The sequence below is a fragment of the Salvelinus alpinus genome, chromosome 1, assembly GCF_045679555.1.
Source record: "Salvelinus alpinus chromosome 1, SLU_Salpinus.1, whole genome shotgun sequence".
Taxonomy (NCBI): Eukaryota; Metazoa; Chordata; class Actinopteri; order Salmoniformes; family Salmonidae; genus Salvelinus; species Salvelinus alpinus.
The window spans coordinates 95298172-95319691 of record NC_092086.1 but is presented as its reverse complement, the minus strand read 5'-3'; the positions used below and the strand labels follow the sequence as shown (position 1 = coordinate 95319691).

Genomic DNA, 21520 nt, shown 5'->3' with positions numbered 1-21520 from the left:
CCGTCTCGTCGTTGTTGGTGATCAAGCCTACCACTGTAGTGTCATCCGCAAACTTGATGATTGAGTTGGAGGCGTGCATGGCCACGCAGTCGTGGGTGAACAGGGAGTACAGGAGAGGGCTCAGAACGCACCCTTGTGGGGCCCCAGTGTTGAGGATCAGCGGGGTGGAGATGTTGTTACCTACCCTCACCACCTGGGTGCGGCCCGTCAGGAAGTCCAGGACCCAGTTGCACAGGGCGGGGTCGAGACCCAGGGTCTCGAGCTTGATGACGAGTTTGGAGGGTACTATGGTGTTAAATGCTGAGCTGTAATCGATGAACAGCATTCTCACATGGGTATTCCTCTTGTCCAGATGGGTTAGGGCAGTGTGCAGTGTGGTTGCGATTGCGTCGTCTGTGGACCTATTGGGTCGGTAAGCAAATTGGAGTGGGTCTAGGGTGTCCGGTAGGGTGGAGGTGATATGGTCCTTGACTAGTCTCTCAAAGCACTTCATGATGACGGAAGTGAGTGCTACGGGGCGGTAGTCGTTTAGCTCAGTTACCTTAGCTTTCTTGGGAACAGGAACAATGGTGGCCCTCTTGAAGCATGTGGGAACAGCAGACTGGGATAAGGATTGATTGAATATGTCCGTAAACACACCAGCCAGCTGGTCTGCGCATGCTCTGAGGACGCGGCTGGGAATGCCGTCTGGGCCTGCAGCCTTGCGAGGGTTAACACGTTTAAATGTTTTACTCACCTCGGCTGCAGTGAAGGAGAGCCCGCAGGTTTTGGTAGGGGGCCGTGTCAGTGGCCCTGTATTGTCCTCAAAGCGGGCAAAAAAGTTGTTTAGCCTGTCTGGGAGCAAGACATCCTGGTCCTCGACGGGGCTGGTTTTCTTTTTGTAATCCGTGATTGACTGTAGACCCTGCCACATACCTCTTGTGTCTGAGCTGTTGAATTTCGACTCGATTTTGTCTCTGTACTGAGACTTGGCCTGTTTGATTGCCTTGCGGAGAGAATAGCTACACTGTTTGTATTCGGTCATGCTTCCGGTCACCTTGCCCTGGTTAAAAGCAGTGGTTCGCGCTTTCAGTTTCACGCGAATGCTGCCGTCAATCCACGGTTTCTGGTTTGGGAATGTTTTTATCGTTGCTGTGGGTACGACATCGTCAATGCACTTCCTAATGAACTCGCTCACCGAATCAGCATATTCGTCAATATTGTTGTTGGACGCGATGCGGAACATATTCCAATCTGCGTGATCGAAGCAGTCTTGAAGCGTGGATTCAGATTGGTCGGACCAGCGTTGAACAGACCTGAGCGCGGGAGCTTGTTGTTTGAGTTTTTGTTTGTAGGCTGGAATCAACAAAATGGAGTCGTGGTCAGCTTTTCCGAAAGGGGGGCGGGGGAGGGCCTTATAAGCGTCGCGGAAATTAGTGTAACAATGGTCTAGTGTTTTTCCAGCCCTGGTAGCACAATCGATATGCTGATAGAATTTAGGGAGTTTTGTTTTTAGATTAGCCTTGTTAAAATCCCCAGCTACGATGAATGCAGCCTCAGGGTGTGTGGTTTCCAGTTTACAAAGAGTCAGATAAAGTTCGTTCAGGGCCATCGATGTGTCTGCTTGGGGGGGAATGTATACGGCTGTGATTATGATTGACGAGAATTCCCTTGGTAGATAATGCGGTCGACATTTGATTGTGAGGAGTTCTAGATCAGGTGAACAGAACGACTTGAGTTCTTGTGTGTTGTTATGATGATCACACCACTTCTCGTTAATCATAAGGCATACCCCCCCGCCCCTCTTCTTACCGGAAAGATGTTTGTTTCTGTCGGCGCGATGCATGGAGAAACCAGCTGGCTGCACCGACTCCGTTAGCGTCCCTTGAGTTAGCCATGTTTCCGTGAAGCAGAGCACGTTGCAATCCCTGATGTCTCTCTGGAATGCTACCCGTGCTCGGATTTCATCAACCTTATTGTCAAGAGACTGGACATTGGCGAGTAGTATGCTAGGGAGTGGAGCGCGATGTGCCCGTCTCCGAAGCCTGACCACGAGACCGCCACGTTTTCCCCTTTTTCGGCGTCGCACAGGGTCGCCGGCTGGGATCAGATCCATTGTATTGTGTGGAAGGCAAGACACTGGATCCGTTTCGGGAAAGTCATATTCCTGGTAGGAACGATGATGAGTTGACGTTAATCGTATATTCAGTAGTTCCTCCCGACTGTATGTAATGAAACCTAAGATTACCCGGGGTACCGATGTAAGAAATAACACGTAAAAAAACAAAATACTGCATATTTTCCAAGGAACGCGAAGCGAGGCAGCCATCTCTTTCCGGCGCCGGAAGTTATTTAGATGAAGCACAGCAATAACACATTGTTGGTGTATAAATAAACAAAACATCTGACATTGATTATCCATTGGAATTTGGTTGTGCTTTTAGATGGTTGAAAGCATAGTGATAACACATTGGGAATTTAACAAACTTTTTGAGTGGGTGAAAATAGGTTAGTATCTCATTGATCAACGTATCTACCAAATATTACCCAATTCTCAGTGGGTGATTCAATCGGTGCGTTTGTTCCAGTTGCATCTCACATGGTCATAGTCCTCCCATCGGGCAGTATGCCTCAGTGATCTGTGTTGATAAAGAGCTCTCCAGCATGCTCTCCAGCACTAGCCTTTCATTCTGTATACTCCACTACACACAGTCGCAGACTTACCATTACACAGAAGAGGCAATTGCCTCAGGCCTCACATCATCAAGGGGCCTCGTGAGATGGGCATTAAAAAAATATATAGTACAAGTAATCGAGTTCCAGTGCATTGTTTCACGTGATATGATTGCAAACGTGACTTTAATTGAAATTATGATGCAGCAATTAGGCGTTTTCAGAGTGGGGCAGAGATAAGAAAAAGAAAGAAAGAAGATTTCATTTTAACAGAACAATTACTTAAGTTAACGCATTTTTTCTGCTGATAATACTGCCATCGTCGTCGAGGCAGAGGACATGTATGTGTAGCCCATGTATCTGATGCTGTCTGGACCAAAAGAGTGCGGCATGTCATACTATTTCTGGCCAGACAACATCAGATACATGGGCTACATATAGCAAGACAGACGGTGCATTCTCAAGTGAGAGAGTTTCAGCTACTTGCGAATTAAAGGAAAGTTGTTGGGTGCAAAGTGCATTGCTCGGGTGCTGGAATTGTTTTGGATGAATGTGCGATGATAACCTACTTTTTGAAGTGATTTGTTTGACTATCAAATGAAAATATCATGACTGGTTGTATTCATGGCACATTAAAAGCTAATCCATTTTTTACAGTTAAATAACAAGCCTTTACTATAACCCCCCCCAAATATGAGGGAGGGGGACCTCAGACTGGCCTCTGCTTGGGGCCTTCAAATCACTAAGTCTGCCCCTGACTACACAGAGACAAGAGTGCACTGGAAAGAAGGAGAGCTACTATATCAAAACCCAGAGAGAGGGAGTGGTGGGTGGTGCTTATATTCGTCCTATTTCACACATGTACAAGTGTTCAACAGTACATGTGTGAATTGGAAATGTGTTTATTTGCATATCCCAATCCTCCCTGAGATACCGTCAGAGAGTGGGGACACAGCCAGAGTCTGACATTATCAACGGCGACCTTGGTCCAATTACGGTTAAGTGCCATGCTCAAGGGCACATCGACTGAAGATAGCAGGAGAAAAACAGACAAACAAACAAACACCCTCCATCTAAACTTATCTTAGCCCTCCAGCGCAGGGCTGACAAAGCTCACACATTTTAAAGTCTGAATATTCTATCCTAATAAATTAGGTGTTGGAGTTTAGTAAATTAGGTGTTAGTTTGGAGGAAGGGCAAAAGAATAAGCAAGTAAAATAATCCATTACCATTTGTGTCTGTGGTAAGCCTAAAACTAATCATGACCCATTTTCTTAGGCTGATGATTTACATAAGCCCAAAAAAGTTGAGTCAGAAAAACAAATAATGGAATAGCTGGTTTACCTAGACGTAAACAGTAGAATGCAACATCAGATATTCTAAATTTCCAACTATACATCCTGAAGCCCATTCTGACTTCCAATTACTTATACAACTGTGAGCAAGTCTTGGCACCGCCCACCTTTGACTATCATTAAAGGTCCAATGCAGCTGTTTTTATCTCAATATAAAATCATTTCTGGGTAACAATTAAGTACCTTGCTGTGATTGTTTCAATTAAAATGGTCAAAAAGAAACAAAAGTAGCTTCTTAGCTAACAGCACTTTCTCAAGCAAGAATTTTGCTAGGACTGTCTGGGAGTGGTTTGAGTGAGAAAGGTAAAACAGAAAATTAGCTGTTATTGGCAGAAAGGTTTGGAACTATTTCTTATTGGTCAATTAACTAATTTACCGCATAATGTCACCATGGAAGCCCAAAACTCCACCCCACCAAAACAGGCTGAAGTTTTTCTTTTCAAACAGCTCTGAGAGGAAAAGGTCCATTCTTTTCCACTGTCTCAGCACCGAGGGGTTGAGCATCTTTTCAAACAGCTCTGAGAGGAATAGGTCCATTCTTTTCCACTGTCTCAGCGCCGAGGGGTTGAGCATCTTTTCAAACAGCTCTGAGAGGAATAGGTCCATTCTTTTCCACTGTCTCAGCGCCGAGGGGTTGAGCATCTTTTCAAACACTCTGGGAAGCGCACACATGATAAAGCTGTTGACATTTCTGATGGACATTTCACTACGAAACAGTGTGCTTCTGAAAAGACTGCATTTTCAGCAGCAAGCCTGTTACGTGGGTGAGTCAGTAATTCAGTGCGTCTCTGATCTTAAAGTGCTAGCGCAGTCCTGTCTTTAGTTTGGATATCAAAAGCCTTGTTCACATTGGCAGTTTGAAATGACTCGAATTATGTTTTTTTTTGTTATTAAATATTCAATTAGAATCTGTTCTTTTTTCTGCAGTCTGAACAGCACATTGAATCGGATATTTCAAGTCACATTTCAAACCACATTGGTAGGTGGTTTGAAGTCGGATACAAATCTAATTCCTGGCCATGCGAGTTACTTGCTCTCAAGTGGTTTTTAGACTTATTTGGCATATCTTGTTGCTTGCTAGCTACTCTGTTGACAGTTTAACAATACCATGTGGTAGTCAGCTACCTTGTTAATTGTTTACAAACAAATTTGTGAATATGCTAGAAAGCTAAACAGCTACCTACTGTTGACTGCTGTGGCTAGCCAAAAATTACTAATTTTAAAAGTTGATTGGCTGATCTTAAAGGCTGATCTTATCCTTTGAGGCTTTAGAATTGTTCTTACACTATGATTTTGAAGATTAAAAGCAACTGGAAAACCTTCCTGGCATGCATTGCTGTCACCTTAGCTTGCTACATAAGTTCTGCATGTAGGAAGCACGAGCACTACCAGCAATCAGCCTACACCACTGTGCACACACCCGCAGTTAGTATGTCAACTAGTGTAGGTATGTCAGCGAATGACTTCTATCTGAACACACACAAATCCAGTTTCGTCACTTGTAACTTGCTGTTTGGACAGTCACTATTCAAAACTGACTTGAAAAACAAAACTGATTTGGTCATTAAGGCCTGCAGTGTGAACACGACAAGAGATTAAATTATCAGGGCCCAGATAATTGAAAGAATCGCAAGCTCACTTGTTTGGGAGAGGCTTCTCCTTGAAGATGATTATCTGACTTTAGCAAAACCTGTAGTCAAAGCTTTCCAAGTGAAATCAGCAGCTCACTATGCAACTAACATCTCTGAGGCACAGACACATGATTTCAGTGCTGTTTAAGCTGTGCAGGAGTCTCAGTTTTCAGACTGTAGCTGTCACTCAGATAGTGACATGAGTGACTCAGTGCAGTTAATGAGACCCTAGACACGACAACGGTGTGCCAACTGTGGTTCCAATAGACACAATGGGCTCCGGAGTGGTGCAGCGGTCTAAGGCACTGCATCTCAGTATAAGAGGCATCACTACAGTCCCTGGTTCAAATCCAGGCTGTATCACATCGGGCTGTGATTGGGAGTCCTATGGGCGGCGCACAATTGGCCCGGGTTTGGCCGGGGTAGGCCGTCATTGTAAATAAGAATTTGTTCTTATCTGACTTGCCTAGTTAAATTTTAAAAAATGTGCGTACCCCTTACTGCCCCGCTCATCTGTAGACAATGTCCAGAAACCAAACCATTTTGCAAAGTGGCCTAATTTCTGGGAACGACAGGTTACGACACCCGACTGTGCACATGCTGTACACTCTCTCAAATAACTGCTGATCAACACCATCATGCTGTAAACGCTAGACCCACTCCAATTTGCATACCGCCTCACAGATGACGCAATCTCAATCGCACTCCACACTGATCTTTCTGACCTGTACAAAAGGAACACCTATGTGAGAATGCTGTTCATTGACTACAGCTCAGTGTTCAACACCATAGTGCCCACAAAACCCCTCACTAAGCTAAGGACCCTGGGACTAAACACCTCCCTCTGCAACTGGATCCTGGACTTCCTGATGGGCCGCCCCAGGTGGTAAGGGTAGGCAACAACACATCTGCCACGCTGATCCTCAACGCTGGGGCCCCTCAGGGGTGCGTGCTTAGTCCCCTCCTGTACTCCCTGTTCCCTGTCTAGTGGTTAGGATTCATCACGCTCATCGCCGCGGCCTGGGTTCGATTCCCAGTCAGGGAACTACTCTTTGGGCTCCCGAGTGGCGCAGCGGTCAAAGGCACTGCATCTAAGTGCAAGAGGCATCACTATAGTCCCTGGTACAGGGATCACATCTGACCATCATTGGGAGTCCCATAGGGCGGTACACAATTGGCCCAGCGTCGTCCGGTAGGGGCGGTACACAATTGGCCCAGCGTCGTCCGGTAGGCCGTCATCGTAAATAATAATAAACTGACTGGCCTAGTTAAATAACTGACTTGCCAAGTACGACTCCAACAGCATCATTAAGTCCTGGTCAGTCTCTGGATGGGAGACCAGATGCTGCTGGAAGTGGTGTTGGAGCGCCAGTAGGAGGCACTCTTTCCTCTGGTCTAAAAAATATCCCAATGCACCAGGGCAATGATTGGGGACACTGCCCTGTGTAGGGTGCCGTCTTTCGGGTGGGACGTTAAACGGGTGTTCTGACTCTCGGAGGTCATTAAAGATCCCATGGCACTTATCGTAAGAGTAGGGGTGTTAACCCCGGTGTCCTGGCTAAATTCCCAAGCTGTCCCTCATACCATCATGGTCACCTAATCATCCCCAGCTTACAATTGGCTCATTCATCCCCCTCCTCTCCCCTGTAACTATTCCCCAGGTCGTGATGAGAATGTGTTCTCAGTCAATTTACCTGGTAAAATAAATAAAAATGTTTGCAACGAGTGGTAGGCCTGATTACCAACAACGATGAGACAGCCTATAGGGAGGAGGTCAGAGATCTGGCAGTGTGGTGTCAGGACAACAACCTCTCCCTCAATGTGAGCAAGACAAAGGAGCTGATCGTGAACTATAGGAAAAGGAGGGCCAAACAGGCCCCCATTAACATCGACGGGGCTGAAGTGGAGCGGGTTGAGAGTTTCAAGTTCCTTGGTGTCCACATCACCAACAAACTATCATGATCCAAACACACCAAGACAGTTGTGAAGAGGGCACGACAACACCTTTTCCCCCTCAGTACACTGAAAAGATTTGGCATGGGTCCCCAGATCCTCAAAAAGTTCTACAGCTGCACCATCAAGAGCATCCTGACCGGTTGCATCACCGCCTGGTATGGCAATTGCTCGGGCATCTGACCATAAGGCGCTACAGAGGGTAGTGCATACAACCCAGTACATCCCTGGGGCCAAGCTTCCTGACATCCAGGACCTATATACTAGGCGGTGCCAGTGGAAGGCCCCAAAAATGGTTAAAGACTCCAGCAACCCAAGTCATAGACTGTTCTCTCTGCTATCGCACGGCAAGTGGTACCGGAGCGCTAAGTCTAGGACCAAAAGGCTCCTTCACAGCTTCTACCCCCAAGCCATTAGACTGCTGAACAATAATCAAATGGCCACCTGGACTATTTATATTGACCCCCCCCCCTTTTTTTTTTTACAATGCTGCTCCTCGCTGTTTATTATCTATGCACAGTCACTTTACATATTACCTTGACTTACCTGTACCCCCACACATTGACTGTACCGGTACCCCCTGTATATAGCCTCGTTATTGTTATGTCATTTTCTTGTTACTTTTTATTAAATGTTTTATTTATTAAATATTTTCTTAACACTATTTCTTGAGCTGAATTGTTGGTTAAAGGCTTGTAAGTAAGCATTTCACAGTAAGGTCATTTCACCTGTTGAGAGCTCACTTAGTTCAGGTTTTCTCCTTCACCGAATCCTTGTCGCAAACTCTGCTGCACTACAGAGCTGCTCACCACTCCCCCAACGGAGTCTCTCCTGCCAAGCTGAGGCTAGGACGTGAACGTAAGCTGTCCTTACACAGGCTTCATCCCTCTGTTGGCAACCCGATAGCCTCGAAAGTCAGCACTGATTGTTTCGTGTAGTTATCTGAAGTCATAGTTGATTTGGTTGATCTATTTCCATTGTATGTGAGATGCTAACACTTAGCTCTAAGCAGGGCTCACTTCCTGAATACTAGCTCGTGTTTGGGCATACACAGGCTAATTGGTTTCCCGCACACTAAGTATACGTTACACAGAAGTTTAGATCCCTAAGGCACTGATCAGATCTGATGTCCCAATCCCTTTCCTCAAGATGGAGGAGGATGTCCAATGCACTTAATTCCCGGCAACTAGCTGGAGACTCTCTAATAATAGCTTTGCATTTACAAGGCACTGTGAAATCATTTTGTAAGAAGATAAAAGTCAAAGAGATGTCATCTGTGTGATTGTGAGCATGACACTGGGCCTGGTGAGAGGAGGAGACCTCCTGGGCTCCACATGATAGATCCTTTCTGATCTCTTTCACAAGGAACACTGATGATGAAAAGAGCTGTAGAGGCTGGATTGGTGACTCAATTTTCCAAATGTACATAATTGAATGAGAAACCTTTTCAAGTGGAGATGAGGGGTGTTTCTGAGGGAGAGGACACCCACTCCAGTCTGTGTACCTTTGCAAAAAAAATAAAAAGGTGTGTAGTGTGTATATATATATATATATATATATATATATATATACATACATACACATTTGAAGTCGGAAGTTTACATACACTTAGGTTGGAGTCATTAAAACAAGTTTTTCAACCACTCCACAAATATCTTGTTAACAAACTATAGTTTTGGCAAGTCGGTTAAGACATCTCCTTTGTGCATGACAAGTAATTTTTCCAACAATTGTTTAGACAGATATTTCACTGTATCACAATTCCAGTGGGTCAGAAGTTTACATACACTAAGTTGACTTCCTTTAAACAGCTTGGAAAATTCCAGAATATGATGTCATGGCTTTAGAAGCTTCTGATAGGCTAATTAACATAATTTCAGTCAATTGGAGGTGTACCTGTGGATGTATTTCAAGGCCTACCTTCAAACTCAGTGGCTCTTTGCTTGACATCATGTCAAAATAAATCAGCCAAGACCTCAGGAAAATAATTGTAGACCTCCACAAGTCTGGTTCATCCTTGGGAGCAATTTCCAAATGCCTGAAGGTACCACGTTCATCTGTACAAACAATAGTACGCAAGTATAAACACCATGGGACCACGCAGCCGCCATACCGCTCAGGAAGGAGATGCGTTCTGTCTCCTATAAATGAATGTACTTTGATGCGAAAAGTGTAAATCAATCCCAGAACAACAGCAAAGGACCTTGTGAAGATGCTGGAGGAAACGGGTACAATAGTATCCATATCCACAGTAAAATGAGTCCTATATCAACAACCTGAAAGGCCGCTCAGCAAGGAGGAAGCCACTGCTCCAAAACCGCCATAAAAAAAGCCAGACTATGGTTTGCAACTGCTCATGGGGACAAAGATCATACTTTTTGGAAATGAAAAGTCCTCTGGTCTGATGAAACAAAAATAGAACTGTTTGGCCATAATGACCATCGTTATATTTGGAGGAAAAGGGGGGAGGCTTGCAAGCCGAAGAACACCATCCCAACCGTGAAGCACAGGGGTGGCAGTATCATGTTGTGGGGGTGCTTTGCTGCAGGAGGGAATGGTACACTTCACAAAGTGTATGTAAACTTCTGACTTCAACTGTATGTATGAGCTGTGAAGAGGAGATTGTCGACTTCTTGTTTCATCTTCACTCCCCATTCTCTCTCCATTTAATACTAAGCACATGCATGTAAGTGGTTTAGAATAAACGCAAGACTGACAGTAGGAGAGTTGTGATAAAGGATCTCCAGAATAAAGATGGAGGTACAGAGGCAGCAAGTGGTGTACAAGGAAAGGACTGCATTTCCCTTTATGATTGGTGAGCCATAAGGGCTGTTGTCCCTGAAAGGAAAGAGCCTGCAACCCATCACAATGCATCTGACCATTGCATAAAGGCATATACATAGATGCAATGTAGTGAAATTGGATTTACTCACCAGATCATCTCACTGTGTTCAGGCAACATGCCATGAGCCTTTAACAGTGACCTTTCTAAACGTGGCTGGATTTAATGTAGGTTATCACTTCATCTCGGAGTCTGCATAGCTGATAGGGTATTGTGACATGAGTGAATTGTGCATAAACTGTAGACATTGAGTGAAAAATTGACCTATCAGTCCTGGTATTCAAAGGGCTCTGAAGGTTTAAAAAGTTACTTTTCAATTAGTTTTCACCAAGAGAAACAAGCAGGGTGACTTTCAATCCACATAATTCAAAGGTAGACAAAGACCAACAGCATGTGGCCCTGGAGACAAGTAGTGGTTAAGCCATGATCTGAAGGACAAAAATCTAACGTACAGTAGCAATTTTAAGTCCTAATGGACAGCATCCCAGCATACTTCTAGCTAAGTAATTGGTGGTTTGTGACGGGCAATTTTCAGCTGAAGGGGAAAAACATCATTACTCTGTCCATTGCAGGAGACCATTTATTAGGAATGCCACAGACTTTCATTCACCTACAGGGGCAGTGCCACTTTCTCTTTAGAAAAAGCATGTTCTGAAATATTTTGCTAATTGAAAGATTGTTTTTATTGTGTGTGTAATTAAGAGGGGATGATTGCTTTGTGAACAATTTAGACTAAATGTATTTAATGTCAACTCTTTTTTTCTGATTTAGGACTGGATTCAATCCGTATCGTGGAAATATCAGGAATATCTACATTAAAATGCAAAGGAAATTCAGCCGACACATGCAGAGTTTACCATGAATGCAGTCTCCGTGAACGCCGGAACATTGACTTTTAAATGTCAATCTACCTACAGTGGTGGGAAAAATACCCAATTGTCATACTTGAGTAAAAGTAAAGATACCTTAATAGAAAATGAATCAAGTAAGTCACCCAGCAAAATCCTACTTTAGTAAAAGTCTAAAAGAATTTGGTTTTAAATATACGTGAGCATCAAAAGTAAGAGTAGAAATAATTTCACATTCTTTATATTAAACAAACCAGACCAAACCAGACTTTCTTGTTTTTTTAAATTTACAGATAGCCAGGGGCAAACTCCAACACTCAGACTTCATTTACAAATGAAGCATTTTGTGTTTAGTGAGTCCGCCAGACCAGAGGCAGTAGGGATGACCAGGGACGTTCTCGTGAGAAGTGCTTGAATTGGACTGTTTTCCTGTCATGCTAAGCATTTGAAATGTAACAAGTACTTTTGGATGTCAGGGAGTAAAAAGTACATTATTTTCCTTAGGAATGTAGTTACGTAAAAGTTGTCAAAAATATAAATAGTTAAGTACATATACCCCAAAAAAGTACTTACTTTAAGAAAAAATACTTTAAAGTACTTTACACTACTAGCTATAACATGAATATTCCGCGATACATCTGCGATATGGATTGAATCGAGCCCGAAATCATAGAAAATACACTACTACAGTCATGGCTACTGAACCAGGTACAAGGAACACCACCAGAGACTAAACAATTACTGGAAACTGCAACAGTATGCAACTATAGCTAAAGCAGTTTACTATGAATTATAATTGGTCCATTTCCATGAGACAAAATGATATGAATGATATAAAATGCACAGTTTTTATTGCATCATGCAATGTATGATGAATATATTGTGAAATACATGAAACTGCCAAAATAAAGGAAACACCAACATAACACCGCCAGAACAGCTTCAATGCATCTTGGCATAGATTCTACAAGTGTCTGGAACTCTATTGAAGTGATGCGACATCATTCTTCAAAAAGAAATTCCATAATTTGGTGTTTTGTTGATGGTGATGGAAAACACTGTCTCAGGCACCGCTCCAGAATCTCCCAGAAGTGTTTAAACTGCTAAAATGGGACAAGGACTGTCCATGGTAAGGCGTTGCTATGCTTTCTTGACATCTGCCAACCAGACAGGTCCTACAGGCCTAGGTTTGTCGCACTTGGACTTCTGTCCAGTTGGTGGTCATGTGCGGCAAAGAGGGACATACTGTAGGTAAATTGTAGTTGTTCCAGAACAGAGTAGCACGTATTGCACTTAGATGTATGTCAGTAACATGCATGTCAATCTCTCCTGGCTCAAAGTTGAGGAGAGATTGACTGCATCATTATTGGTCTTTGTGCGAGGTGTTGATGTGTTGAAGGGACTGAACTGTCTGTTCAAGCAGTTGACACACAAGACATGCAATCAGAGGTCTCTTCACAGTCCCCAGGTCCAGAACAGAAGCTGGGAAACGCACAGTATTAAATAGAGACATGGCTGCAAGGAACTCTCTGCCACCCCAGGTATCTCATGCTAGCAATAAAACCAGATTCTAAAATCCAGATAAAAGAACACCTTATGGCACAATGGGGACTGTGAAGAGAAACAGCCATTATATTTTACAATCAATCAATGAAGCTACTTCAATACAGAAATTACCATGTGGATATTACAGTGGATGCAATACAGTAGAAGTATATATTTGTTTCTTAAATAATGTCCGGGAAAAGAAATGAATCTAAATGCATTTCGACCCATTCTAATGTAGGCTCCACATACATAAATATAAGTAACTTGTGATTATTTTTGGTGGGGGAAATAGATGCACCACCCCTTCCCTGGAGAAAGTAATGAATGATGCCTGCTTCCATAGATAAACACTGATTGGATGCAGACAAAGACCAGTGAAAGAGATGCATACAAAGTAAGGGCCCTCTGAATGCCTGCTAGCAAATGGAACTCTGGGTTTATCTTTTAACTATGCTTTCGTTAAAAAAAAATTGGCCATTGTGTCTAAATAGATGAATTATGAGATGACATCTGACTAAACATTTCGCTATGTAGTGGTGTCCCTGGTTCCGTCTCTGTATTGATTGTGGTGGGACTGTTGACGTGACAGCACAGGGATGACAAGTTCCACATGAATGGATAGAACGACAACAAGCAAACAAGAGCCCTGCTGAATTTTTTTGTTCCCTTACCATTCCAAGAGAACATTTTCAGGATCGACTATGATTGTTTTATTTTGAAGCTGCTCAGTCACAAGAAAGACACTTACTAAACATGAAGCGCAGTTTATTTTTTTAATTCTATTTTCCTTTGAAGTCATCTGAAGCTCCAGGCTTTGTAATGGCAGAAATTCATAAATGTTGGTATTTGCTTCATGAGCAAGCTGATGTGTTCTGTTAGTTTGAGATTCCAACAGATACATTTGGGCATCTGAAAATAGCATAAAGGTGCAACGCACTTCATCAGAGCCGCTGGCTCTAGCGACAGCCATGATTACTCCGTAGATAATTAGGTTAAATTAAGGTAGGGAAGAAAGAGTGAGAGAGAGGACTGTAGGGCTGCAACAATGTGTCCAGCAACACTAACTCAAGGCCTACTGGCAAACCAGCACATAACAGCCCTCCTATCATTGCCATTAACATTTACACTGAGCAAGCTTTCATTAAAACCTTGAGAAGTGTGAACCTCATAAAAGGGACAACATAGACAGTATCCTGTCTTCACTGACCTGTACTTCAATCCCGTATCCCAGGTAGACGGTCAGCACGTAGGTGCAGTCCGCTCCAGGGTCAGGCGACGAAGCTGAGGAATGCAGCTGTGGAATCTCAATGTGACCCTCTGGGTCAGTGAAATTCACAGTGCAGGGACCTGGCACAGAAGAGAGAGAAATACAAGTGATCCCTCTTCCCAGACGACTGATCCCTTTCTGACAGCCCATCTGTGTTTCAGTGGCCCTCTAACCCCCTCATTAACTCCCCAGGTTTTCTGCCTCACAGCCAGGGCCCGGCTATCACACGGCCCCTCAGCCATCTAGACCCACTGGACAGGACAGCCAGGCAGCACAGATCAGGTGGAGCCAGCCTTGGCATATTGGTTTGATGCATGATCAGCTTTGTGATCCTGGGTGCCGGATGAATGGGAGAAGTCACCATGGAAGGATGAGCAACACTGACTAGCCCTCTCAGATGCTGTTCCTGCCTCGCTGTACAAAACTCTGACTAAAGTCTGCGTAAACACTGTTAGTGAGAGGCAGTTAGGTTGATAGGTTAAGTGATTTGATGATTCCTGTATCAATGCTGCTTCTCCTAAGCCATCGTCATTACAGAAAAGCTGCATTTGCCAATTAGATGTAACTGGATTTACATACTTCTAGTTTCACTCTATATTCGTATGAGACCAATAGAAATAGAAGGTACCTGGTGTCTGCATGGTGGTAATGGTGGTGGTTGTGATGATGGTTGTGGTGGTGGTTCCCTCATCCACCTCTCCTGTGGATGCTGCGGTCAGTTTGGTGAGCTGGATGCCAGGGCCTGTCCTGTTCTTTACCCCTGGTTCCTCTGACTCCCCTTTCTCCACCCTCACTGAGGTGGTCAGCACAGGGGGTGCCACGGGGGTCTCCATGACAACTGCCCTCTGACTATGGAGGCTTCCATTCGGGGAGGGGGGGACATTGGATCTGCGGCCACTGACTGTAGGGGCAGTGTTTGCCACTACAGGGATGGTCAGGGAGTCTGTGGTCACTGTCACCTTCTCTGCCTCCCTGGCCTTGTCCTCGGCTGGCTTGTCCTTCTGAGCCATGCTCACCAGTAGCCCCGGAGTTGTAGGAGCAGAGCTGGTGAGGGGGGCTGTGGCAGTAGTGGCTATGTCAGAGAAGGCAGGGGTGTCCTCATGTTGCACGAGGCGAGTCGAAGCGTCTCCCGCCTCAAGAGTGGAAACAGAACCAGGCATTGTAGGATGTCCTGCCACATCTCCATGGTCTGTGAAGAACTGCTGGTCGCCCTGGAAGTTTTTAGTGAGCAGCTGTTCATGGAGGGCGAATCCTCTGAAGACGGGCCGGTGGTTGGGGACGTATATGGTGGATGCTGTGGTGAAATGGTTGATCTCACTCGCTGTGTCCTGTGTGGGGGAGTGTGTGTAGGCGCCGCTGTCTGACTCCACTCTCCTCCGGACCACAGCATTGACATTTTCTAGAGAAGACAATGGACAGAAACACACAGACAACATAGAGATATTAGAGCATACCAGAAGACAACAAATACCAGAGAACATGATTCCTAAATACAACATTGCATAGAAAATATATTTTTTTTACTGCAAAAATCTAAATTGGATACATGATATATGGCTCTGCTGTAATTGCAAAATCTAGGGCTAGGGACTGTCACTTACCAGGATCTAAGGAGCATTATGAATGGATAGGTTAAGTGCTGTGGCTAGTGAGCAAAGTGGAACAATAAAAACCCAGAATAATTAACTACCACTGTAGACATATTGTCATGAGGCCCTTTAAGAAAAACCCCTCATGATAACCCTTTGATGATTCATTTGAATACCTTTATTCCTCCTTCCTCCAATTATCCAAAGTAAAGATTTTACTCTGAATTTCTCGTGATGATTACCAAATATAATAATGGCTGAGCCGTAGAGAGTAATTATTCCCACCTGCAGCAGTTGAAATGTAATCAGGAAGCCCCGGGGTATGGGTGCTAAATTCAAGAAGGGGAGGGCTGATGATGAAAGCTCCAAATTGCTCTCATACAGTATTTCTATAAGAAGCCAAAACCAGTGTTCAGTGTACTTGCTCTCAAGAATTATAGAAGAAAATTATCGGTGCTTTTGAAAGTGGCTTTATTTTGCCAGAATGACAACTTTAGTGTCAAAAGACACCAGAGGATGTCTCTCAGGGTGAATTATGAGCAACAACATGATTGTCTTTCATCTCTTCTACATTTATCTCCATTAGTATATGGGATGCCTTTAAATAGTTATGTGACAGATTAATAATGACAGTCCTCACTGTGAAGCCTGCAGCATGTCAGCATGAGTGTTCATTATCGAAGACAAGCACTGCAATCACAGCCAAAAAGAGTCAAGAAAATTGAAATATTCATCTGACTTCTGGGATAAAATATTAAAAGACACAAGTTTTCTAAATGACAGACTCCAGCTGAAGGATAGGATGACTTTCAGGATGTAGATTACCCCTAGTGTGCACACACACACAGACACACTGCTTGATCCACACTCCTTAAAGTGATGCTCCAGTAGTTTTAAAGTAGTATTATTTCAGACAGTAGTTTTGAAACTAGTGATCATGAGCCAAAACGGGCCACCGAATTCTTTTTTTTTGGTGCAATTTGTATGATATGTTACAAATTCCAATTCATACAATACATTACGAATTTGTAAGTTCTTAAAAAATATATATTTTTACCTTTATTTAACTAGGCAAGTCAGTTAAGAACAAATTCTTATTTACAATGACGGCCTAGGAACAGAGGGTTAACTGCCTTGTTCAGGGGCAGAACAACAGATTTTTACCTTGTCAGCTCAGGGATTAGATCCAGAAATCTTTTGGTTACTGGCCCAACACTTTAACCACTAGGCTACCTGCAGCCCGTTCTTAAAATCCCGGACTGCATATTTAACCACATGACAGAAAAATAAGTAAAACATGAAAACATACAAGCCTTGTAGTGGTAAACCACTTTGGATATTTATAAATTTGTGTTATATAGGTACTGTTATTTTCTACAAAAACAGACACAGCTGCCAAAACAACAGGCAGTATACAGGGATTGCTATGGTACAGCAGTGATACTGATGGGTTCTCTTGTTCTTTATCAGAGTAGGACCTCTGTGAATTGAAAATTTAAGGACTTCCTAAAGCTCTCTGATGTTATACTGCATTATTTGTCCTGGGATTTATTTACAATAATTGTCCTTGACAGTTTCATCACTTATGGTCGTGCTGTGGGGACAAATAGAGATGCAACTATTCAGTAGACTGAATGTAGGCTACAGTTTAAGTGAGTAAGGTTGTTATTATGAAAAAATTGCTAATTACACTCTGTCTAAATGTATCACAAGATGAATGGTGGTTCACCATTTATAAATAGTAGACTACTAGGCTACATATGTAAGTCTGACATTTATGTCAAACCTCTCAATAAGCACAGTTATAGGCACACAATAAAGCAATTATTGTGGATAGTCAGATTAATATAATAGTTCGTTTAAAATGTTCACATGCTTTGCAAGACGATCGATTTCCCTAATAATCCTGTTTACATGGTCACATCTGAAATCAGGCTACTGATGGTGACTTTGATAAAAGTAGAAAATCGCCAATCCAAATAAGCATTCTACCACAGTGACCATGCTATTTTTTGCGAAGACTATTTGATTCGGAGTTCGGACATATAAAGTTTGTATGTGAAAACTATTTCTAAGATGCATACTTTCAGTTTTTCCAAACTCACTTCACTCGTGCATAATAGAGAGAGGCTTGTGCTACCTGGTTCTGGCACATGCCCAGAACAAATACACCACTGGATCACCGATTCAGCTGTTTACATGTACTAATAATTCTACAGAGTGCTCAGAAATCCAGGTGTTTTAATTGGCATATGCTTACTTCGATTACGACCTTACGCCGCTTAAGATAAGCAGAGTACGGTGTTTACATGACTAATGCCATACTCGGTCATAATCAGTTTAATATCGAATTATTTGTGTGCATGTAAACATACTCGGTCACTTTCCTCTCGGAAAATAAAAGAGAAACTCTTCACAGCTCTCACCATTAGATGCGTTTGGAAATAAAATAGTTTGAGGCAAAGCCATGTAAGCGAACACTTACTGAGCCCTCCAGGACTTGATTAGCAATGGTGAATAATCTCACCATAACTAAGGAGAATCCTATTTCTGTCGATAATAATGATCACAATGTCAGAGTGCAATTACATTTCTAAACAGACCCAAGCTTCCCTTCAGAGACCTAACTGCCTAATAGAATTTGCCTCTTGACACTGATGCTACTACACACTCTTACTACACACTCTTTGCCACAAAGTACTATGGATCATACTAACGCTCCCTGAGGCTGGATGGTAGTTTTAGGTTTTACAGTGAAGAGTCAATGAGGATGTTTGCACACTTTTTTGTGAGCAGGGCTGTCTGAGTCTGAAGCCTTTCACATGGAGATGTTGAATCACAGTTCTAGATCTTGGCACGATTTCTCACTCCAATCTTTTAGAAATGTATTTGCTTTGAAATTTCTCAGATGGAAAAAGATAGAGACCCAGGGGATCCAATCATCCTGGTACTGATGAGAAACATAATCTGTAACACCTTCTTTCATTCAGATGGAGTTACCAGCACTGAGACTGACACCAGATGAGGAAGGAAGGAACCAAAAACATGTTTACTCCATGTCAGTAGCACTAGGATAAACCCTTTACACATCCAGTGGGGTGCAATCTTGAAAGTGAGACTTTTACATACCAGCAAAACAGATAAAAACAACACCTCTCACACAATAGTTAAGCCATAAGAAACACAAAGCTCTTCTTGACCCTCTAGATTGCCAATTGAACACAACTGTAACTTATCACTCAGAGAAAACTGCACCCAAGTTGAACTGTTGGCTGTGCTTTAGTTTGTTGCCTCCGCTTGCATTAATTATTGACAGAAATAGATAAGACGCACCATTCATTCATTCATTCATATGCATTATCCAGTAGTCACAGCAACTTCTGTGTATTTTGGACTACAGCAGACTAAAAAGAGATCAAACAAAGTCATTTGCCCTTCATGACTTTGTGATATAGCTCTCCTTGACCTTTGACAAGCATTTCGCTACACCCGCAATAACATCTGCTAAATATGTGTATGTGACCAATAAAATGTATTTAGATTTTATTTAATGTGAGTAAAAAAAATTAACAGGTTAACACTCGCAAGGCCGCTGTGCCAGATGGAATACCAGGGCGTGTTCTCAAAGCATACGCAGACCAACTGGCAAGTGTCTTCACGGACATTTTCAATCTCCCTTTGTCCCAGTCTGAAACATGCAGGTATTACAGACTTGGTCAGGGAGAGGTAGAAAATGTCAGTGAAAGCACCCGCCAGTTGGTCAGCGCATGCTCTGAGTACGCATCCTGGTAATTGGTCTGGCTGTGTGGCCTTGTGAATGATAACCGGTTTAAATGTCCAACTCACATCTGCTATGGAGAGTGAGATCATCCAGAACTGCTGGTGCTCTCATTCATTGTTCATTGTTGCTTGCCTCAAAGCTAGGTATGTAGCTTGTCTGGTAGGCTCGGGTCACTGGGTATGTTGCTTGTCTGGTAGGCTCGGGTCACTGGGCAGCTCACAGGATTTCCATTTGTAATCTGTGATAGTTTGCAAGCCCTGCCACATCTGACAGGCGTCAGAGCCGGCGTAGTAGGATTCGATCTTAGTCCTATATTGACGCCTTGCCTGTTTGATGGCTCGTCAGAGGTCGTAGCGGAATGTCTTCTAAGTGTCCGGGTCAGTGTTCCACTCCTTGAAAGAAGCAGCTCTTGCCTTTAGTTCAGTTTGTATGTTGCCTGTAATCCATAGCTTTTGGTTGGGATATGTAGATACGGTTACAGTGGGGGGGACGTAGTCGATGCACTTATTAATGAAGCCGGTGACGGATGTGGTAAACTCCTCAATGTTATCAGATGAATACCGGAACATATTACAGTCTGTGCTAGTGAAGCAGTCCTTTAGTTAATCATCTGTTTCATTGGACAACTTCCGTATTGAGTGCGTCACTGGTACTTCCTGTTTGAGTTTTTGCTTGTAAGCAGGAATCAGGAGGATATAATTATTGTCAGGTGCAGCAAAGAATGACCTAACAAAGCTGCAGCTTGCTCAAAACCAAGCAGCACGCATTGCCCTTAACTGCACACACAGAACTAACATCAACAACATGCATGATGTCTTTCATGGTTGAGGAGAAATTGACTACTTCTCTTTTAGTATTTTTAAGAAACATTTGTGTGTCAAATGTTTAACCACTTGTATAAATCTACTGGCATATACTTCAAAACAGACATGCATGTACATACCCCACCAGACACGCCGCTATGGGTTTCTTCATGTTACCCAAACCAAAAACAGATTGATTGCGTCACTCAGATATGTATAGAGCCATAATCATCGTGGAATGCTCTGCCACCAGAGGTTACTTAAAAAACAGATTTTAAATATATATATTGTATCACAGCGCTCTTCTCCTCTTTCTAAAGATCTGATTTAACTGTACTGTATATAGGAATAATGTGTAAATAGTATTTTTGTTGTCTCTTGGTGTCTTTCCAATATACACTGAGTATACAAAACATTAAGAACACCTGCTCTTTCCATGCAAATTAACTGAATCCCCAAAAAACATTTCCACTGCATTTCAGCCCTGCCACAAAAGGACCAGCTGACATCATGTCAGTGATTCTCTCCTTAATCTTGAGAATACAGGGGGTGCTATTTTCGCATTAGCATAATTTGCTCTACAGATTAAACTGCCTCTTATTCAATTATTGCTCTTACTATATGCATATAAATAATACCATTGGAAAGAAAACAATCCCTAGTTTCTAAAACCGTTTCAATTTTGTCTCTGAGTGATACAGAAGTCATTCCACAGCACTTTCCATGACCAAGAACATAAAATCAAGATGTGTTATGCTGGCTTCAAAGCTCTGCCTATATATGGTCGTGCCCCCTATGACCAGAAACACACTTCATTCGCCTTCCTCTGGTTGTCAAGAGGACGTCAGAGGAGAAATTCTTTGTTTATCTGGGACTGACGTGAAATAGGACCCATTTCTTTGGCGTGACCGACAACTTCCGGTTTGCTGAATCGCTCGAATTTGAGCTGCGTTTGTGTACTGTTTTGCTGGCGTTATGTATGCAAACTATCTCCGTGTCGAATTTTGTTTGATACATGTGACCATATCATCGTAATGTATGTTTTTTCAATATAGTTTAATCAGATTATTTGAATTTTTCCGGGAGTTTTGCGGTGTTCCGTTGTCGGATTGTATTTACGTTTGAGAAATCCGTGCCACTCGACCGGTACCTGTGCTAAATGGAGTGGGCAAGGAAGAATTCTGAACGGAACCAACGACTCATCTTGACAAAGGACACTTTGATCAACATTCTGATGAAAGATCAGCCATA

The 21520-nt window shown here is 43.0% G+C and overlaps 1 protein-coding gene across 4 annotated transcripts in view; it reads right to left on the bottom strand.

The window, feature by feature from the left end:
* Nucleotides 1-21520, bottom strand: part of LOC139535790 (seizure protein 6-like) — a 244895-nt gene that overhangs the window by 104375 nt on the left and 119000 nt on the right. For all 4 annotated transcript variants that reach the window (XR_011667195.1, XR_011667197.1, XM_071335592.1 and 1 more), the window contains exons 2-3: nt 14725-15495; nt 14037-14176 (exon numbers count right to left, since the gene is read on the bottom strand). Coding sequence is in view for 2 of the 4 variants with exons in the window: in XM_071335592.1 (XP_071191693.1) it covers nt 14037-14176; nt 14725-15495 (911 nt within the window). In the remaining 2 variants the exon portion in view is untranslated. The remainder of the gene's footprint in view (nt 1-14036; nt 14177-14724; nt 15496-21520) is intronic.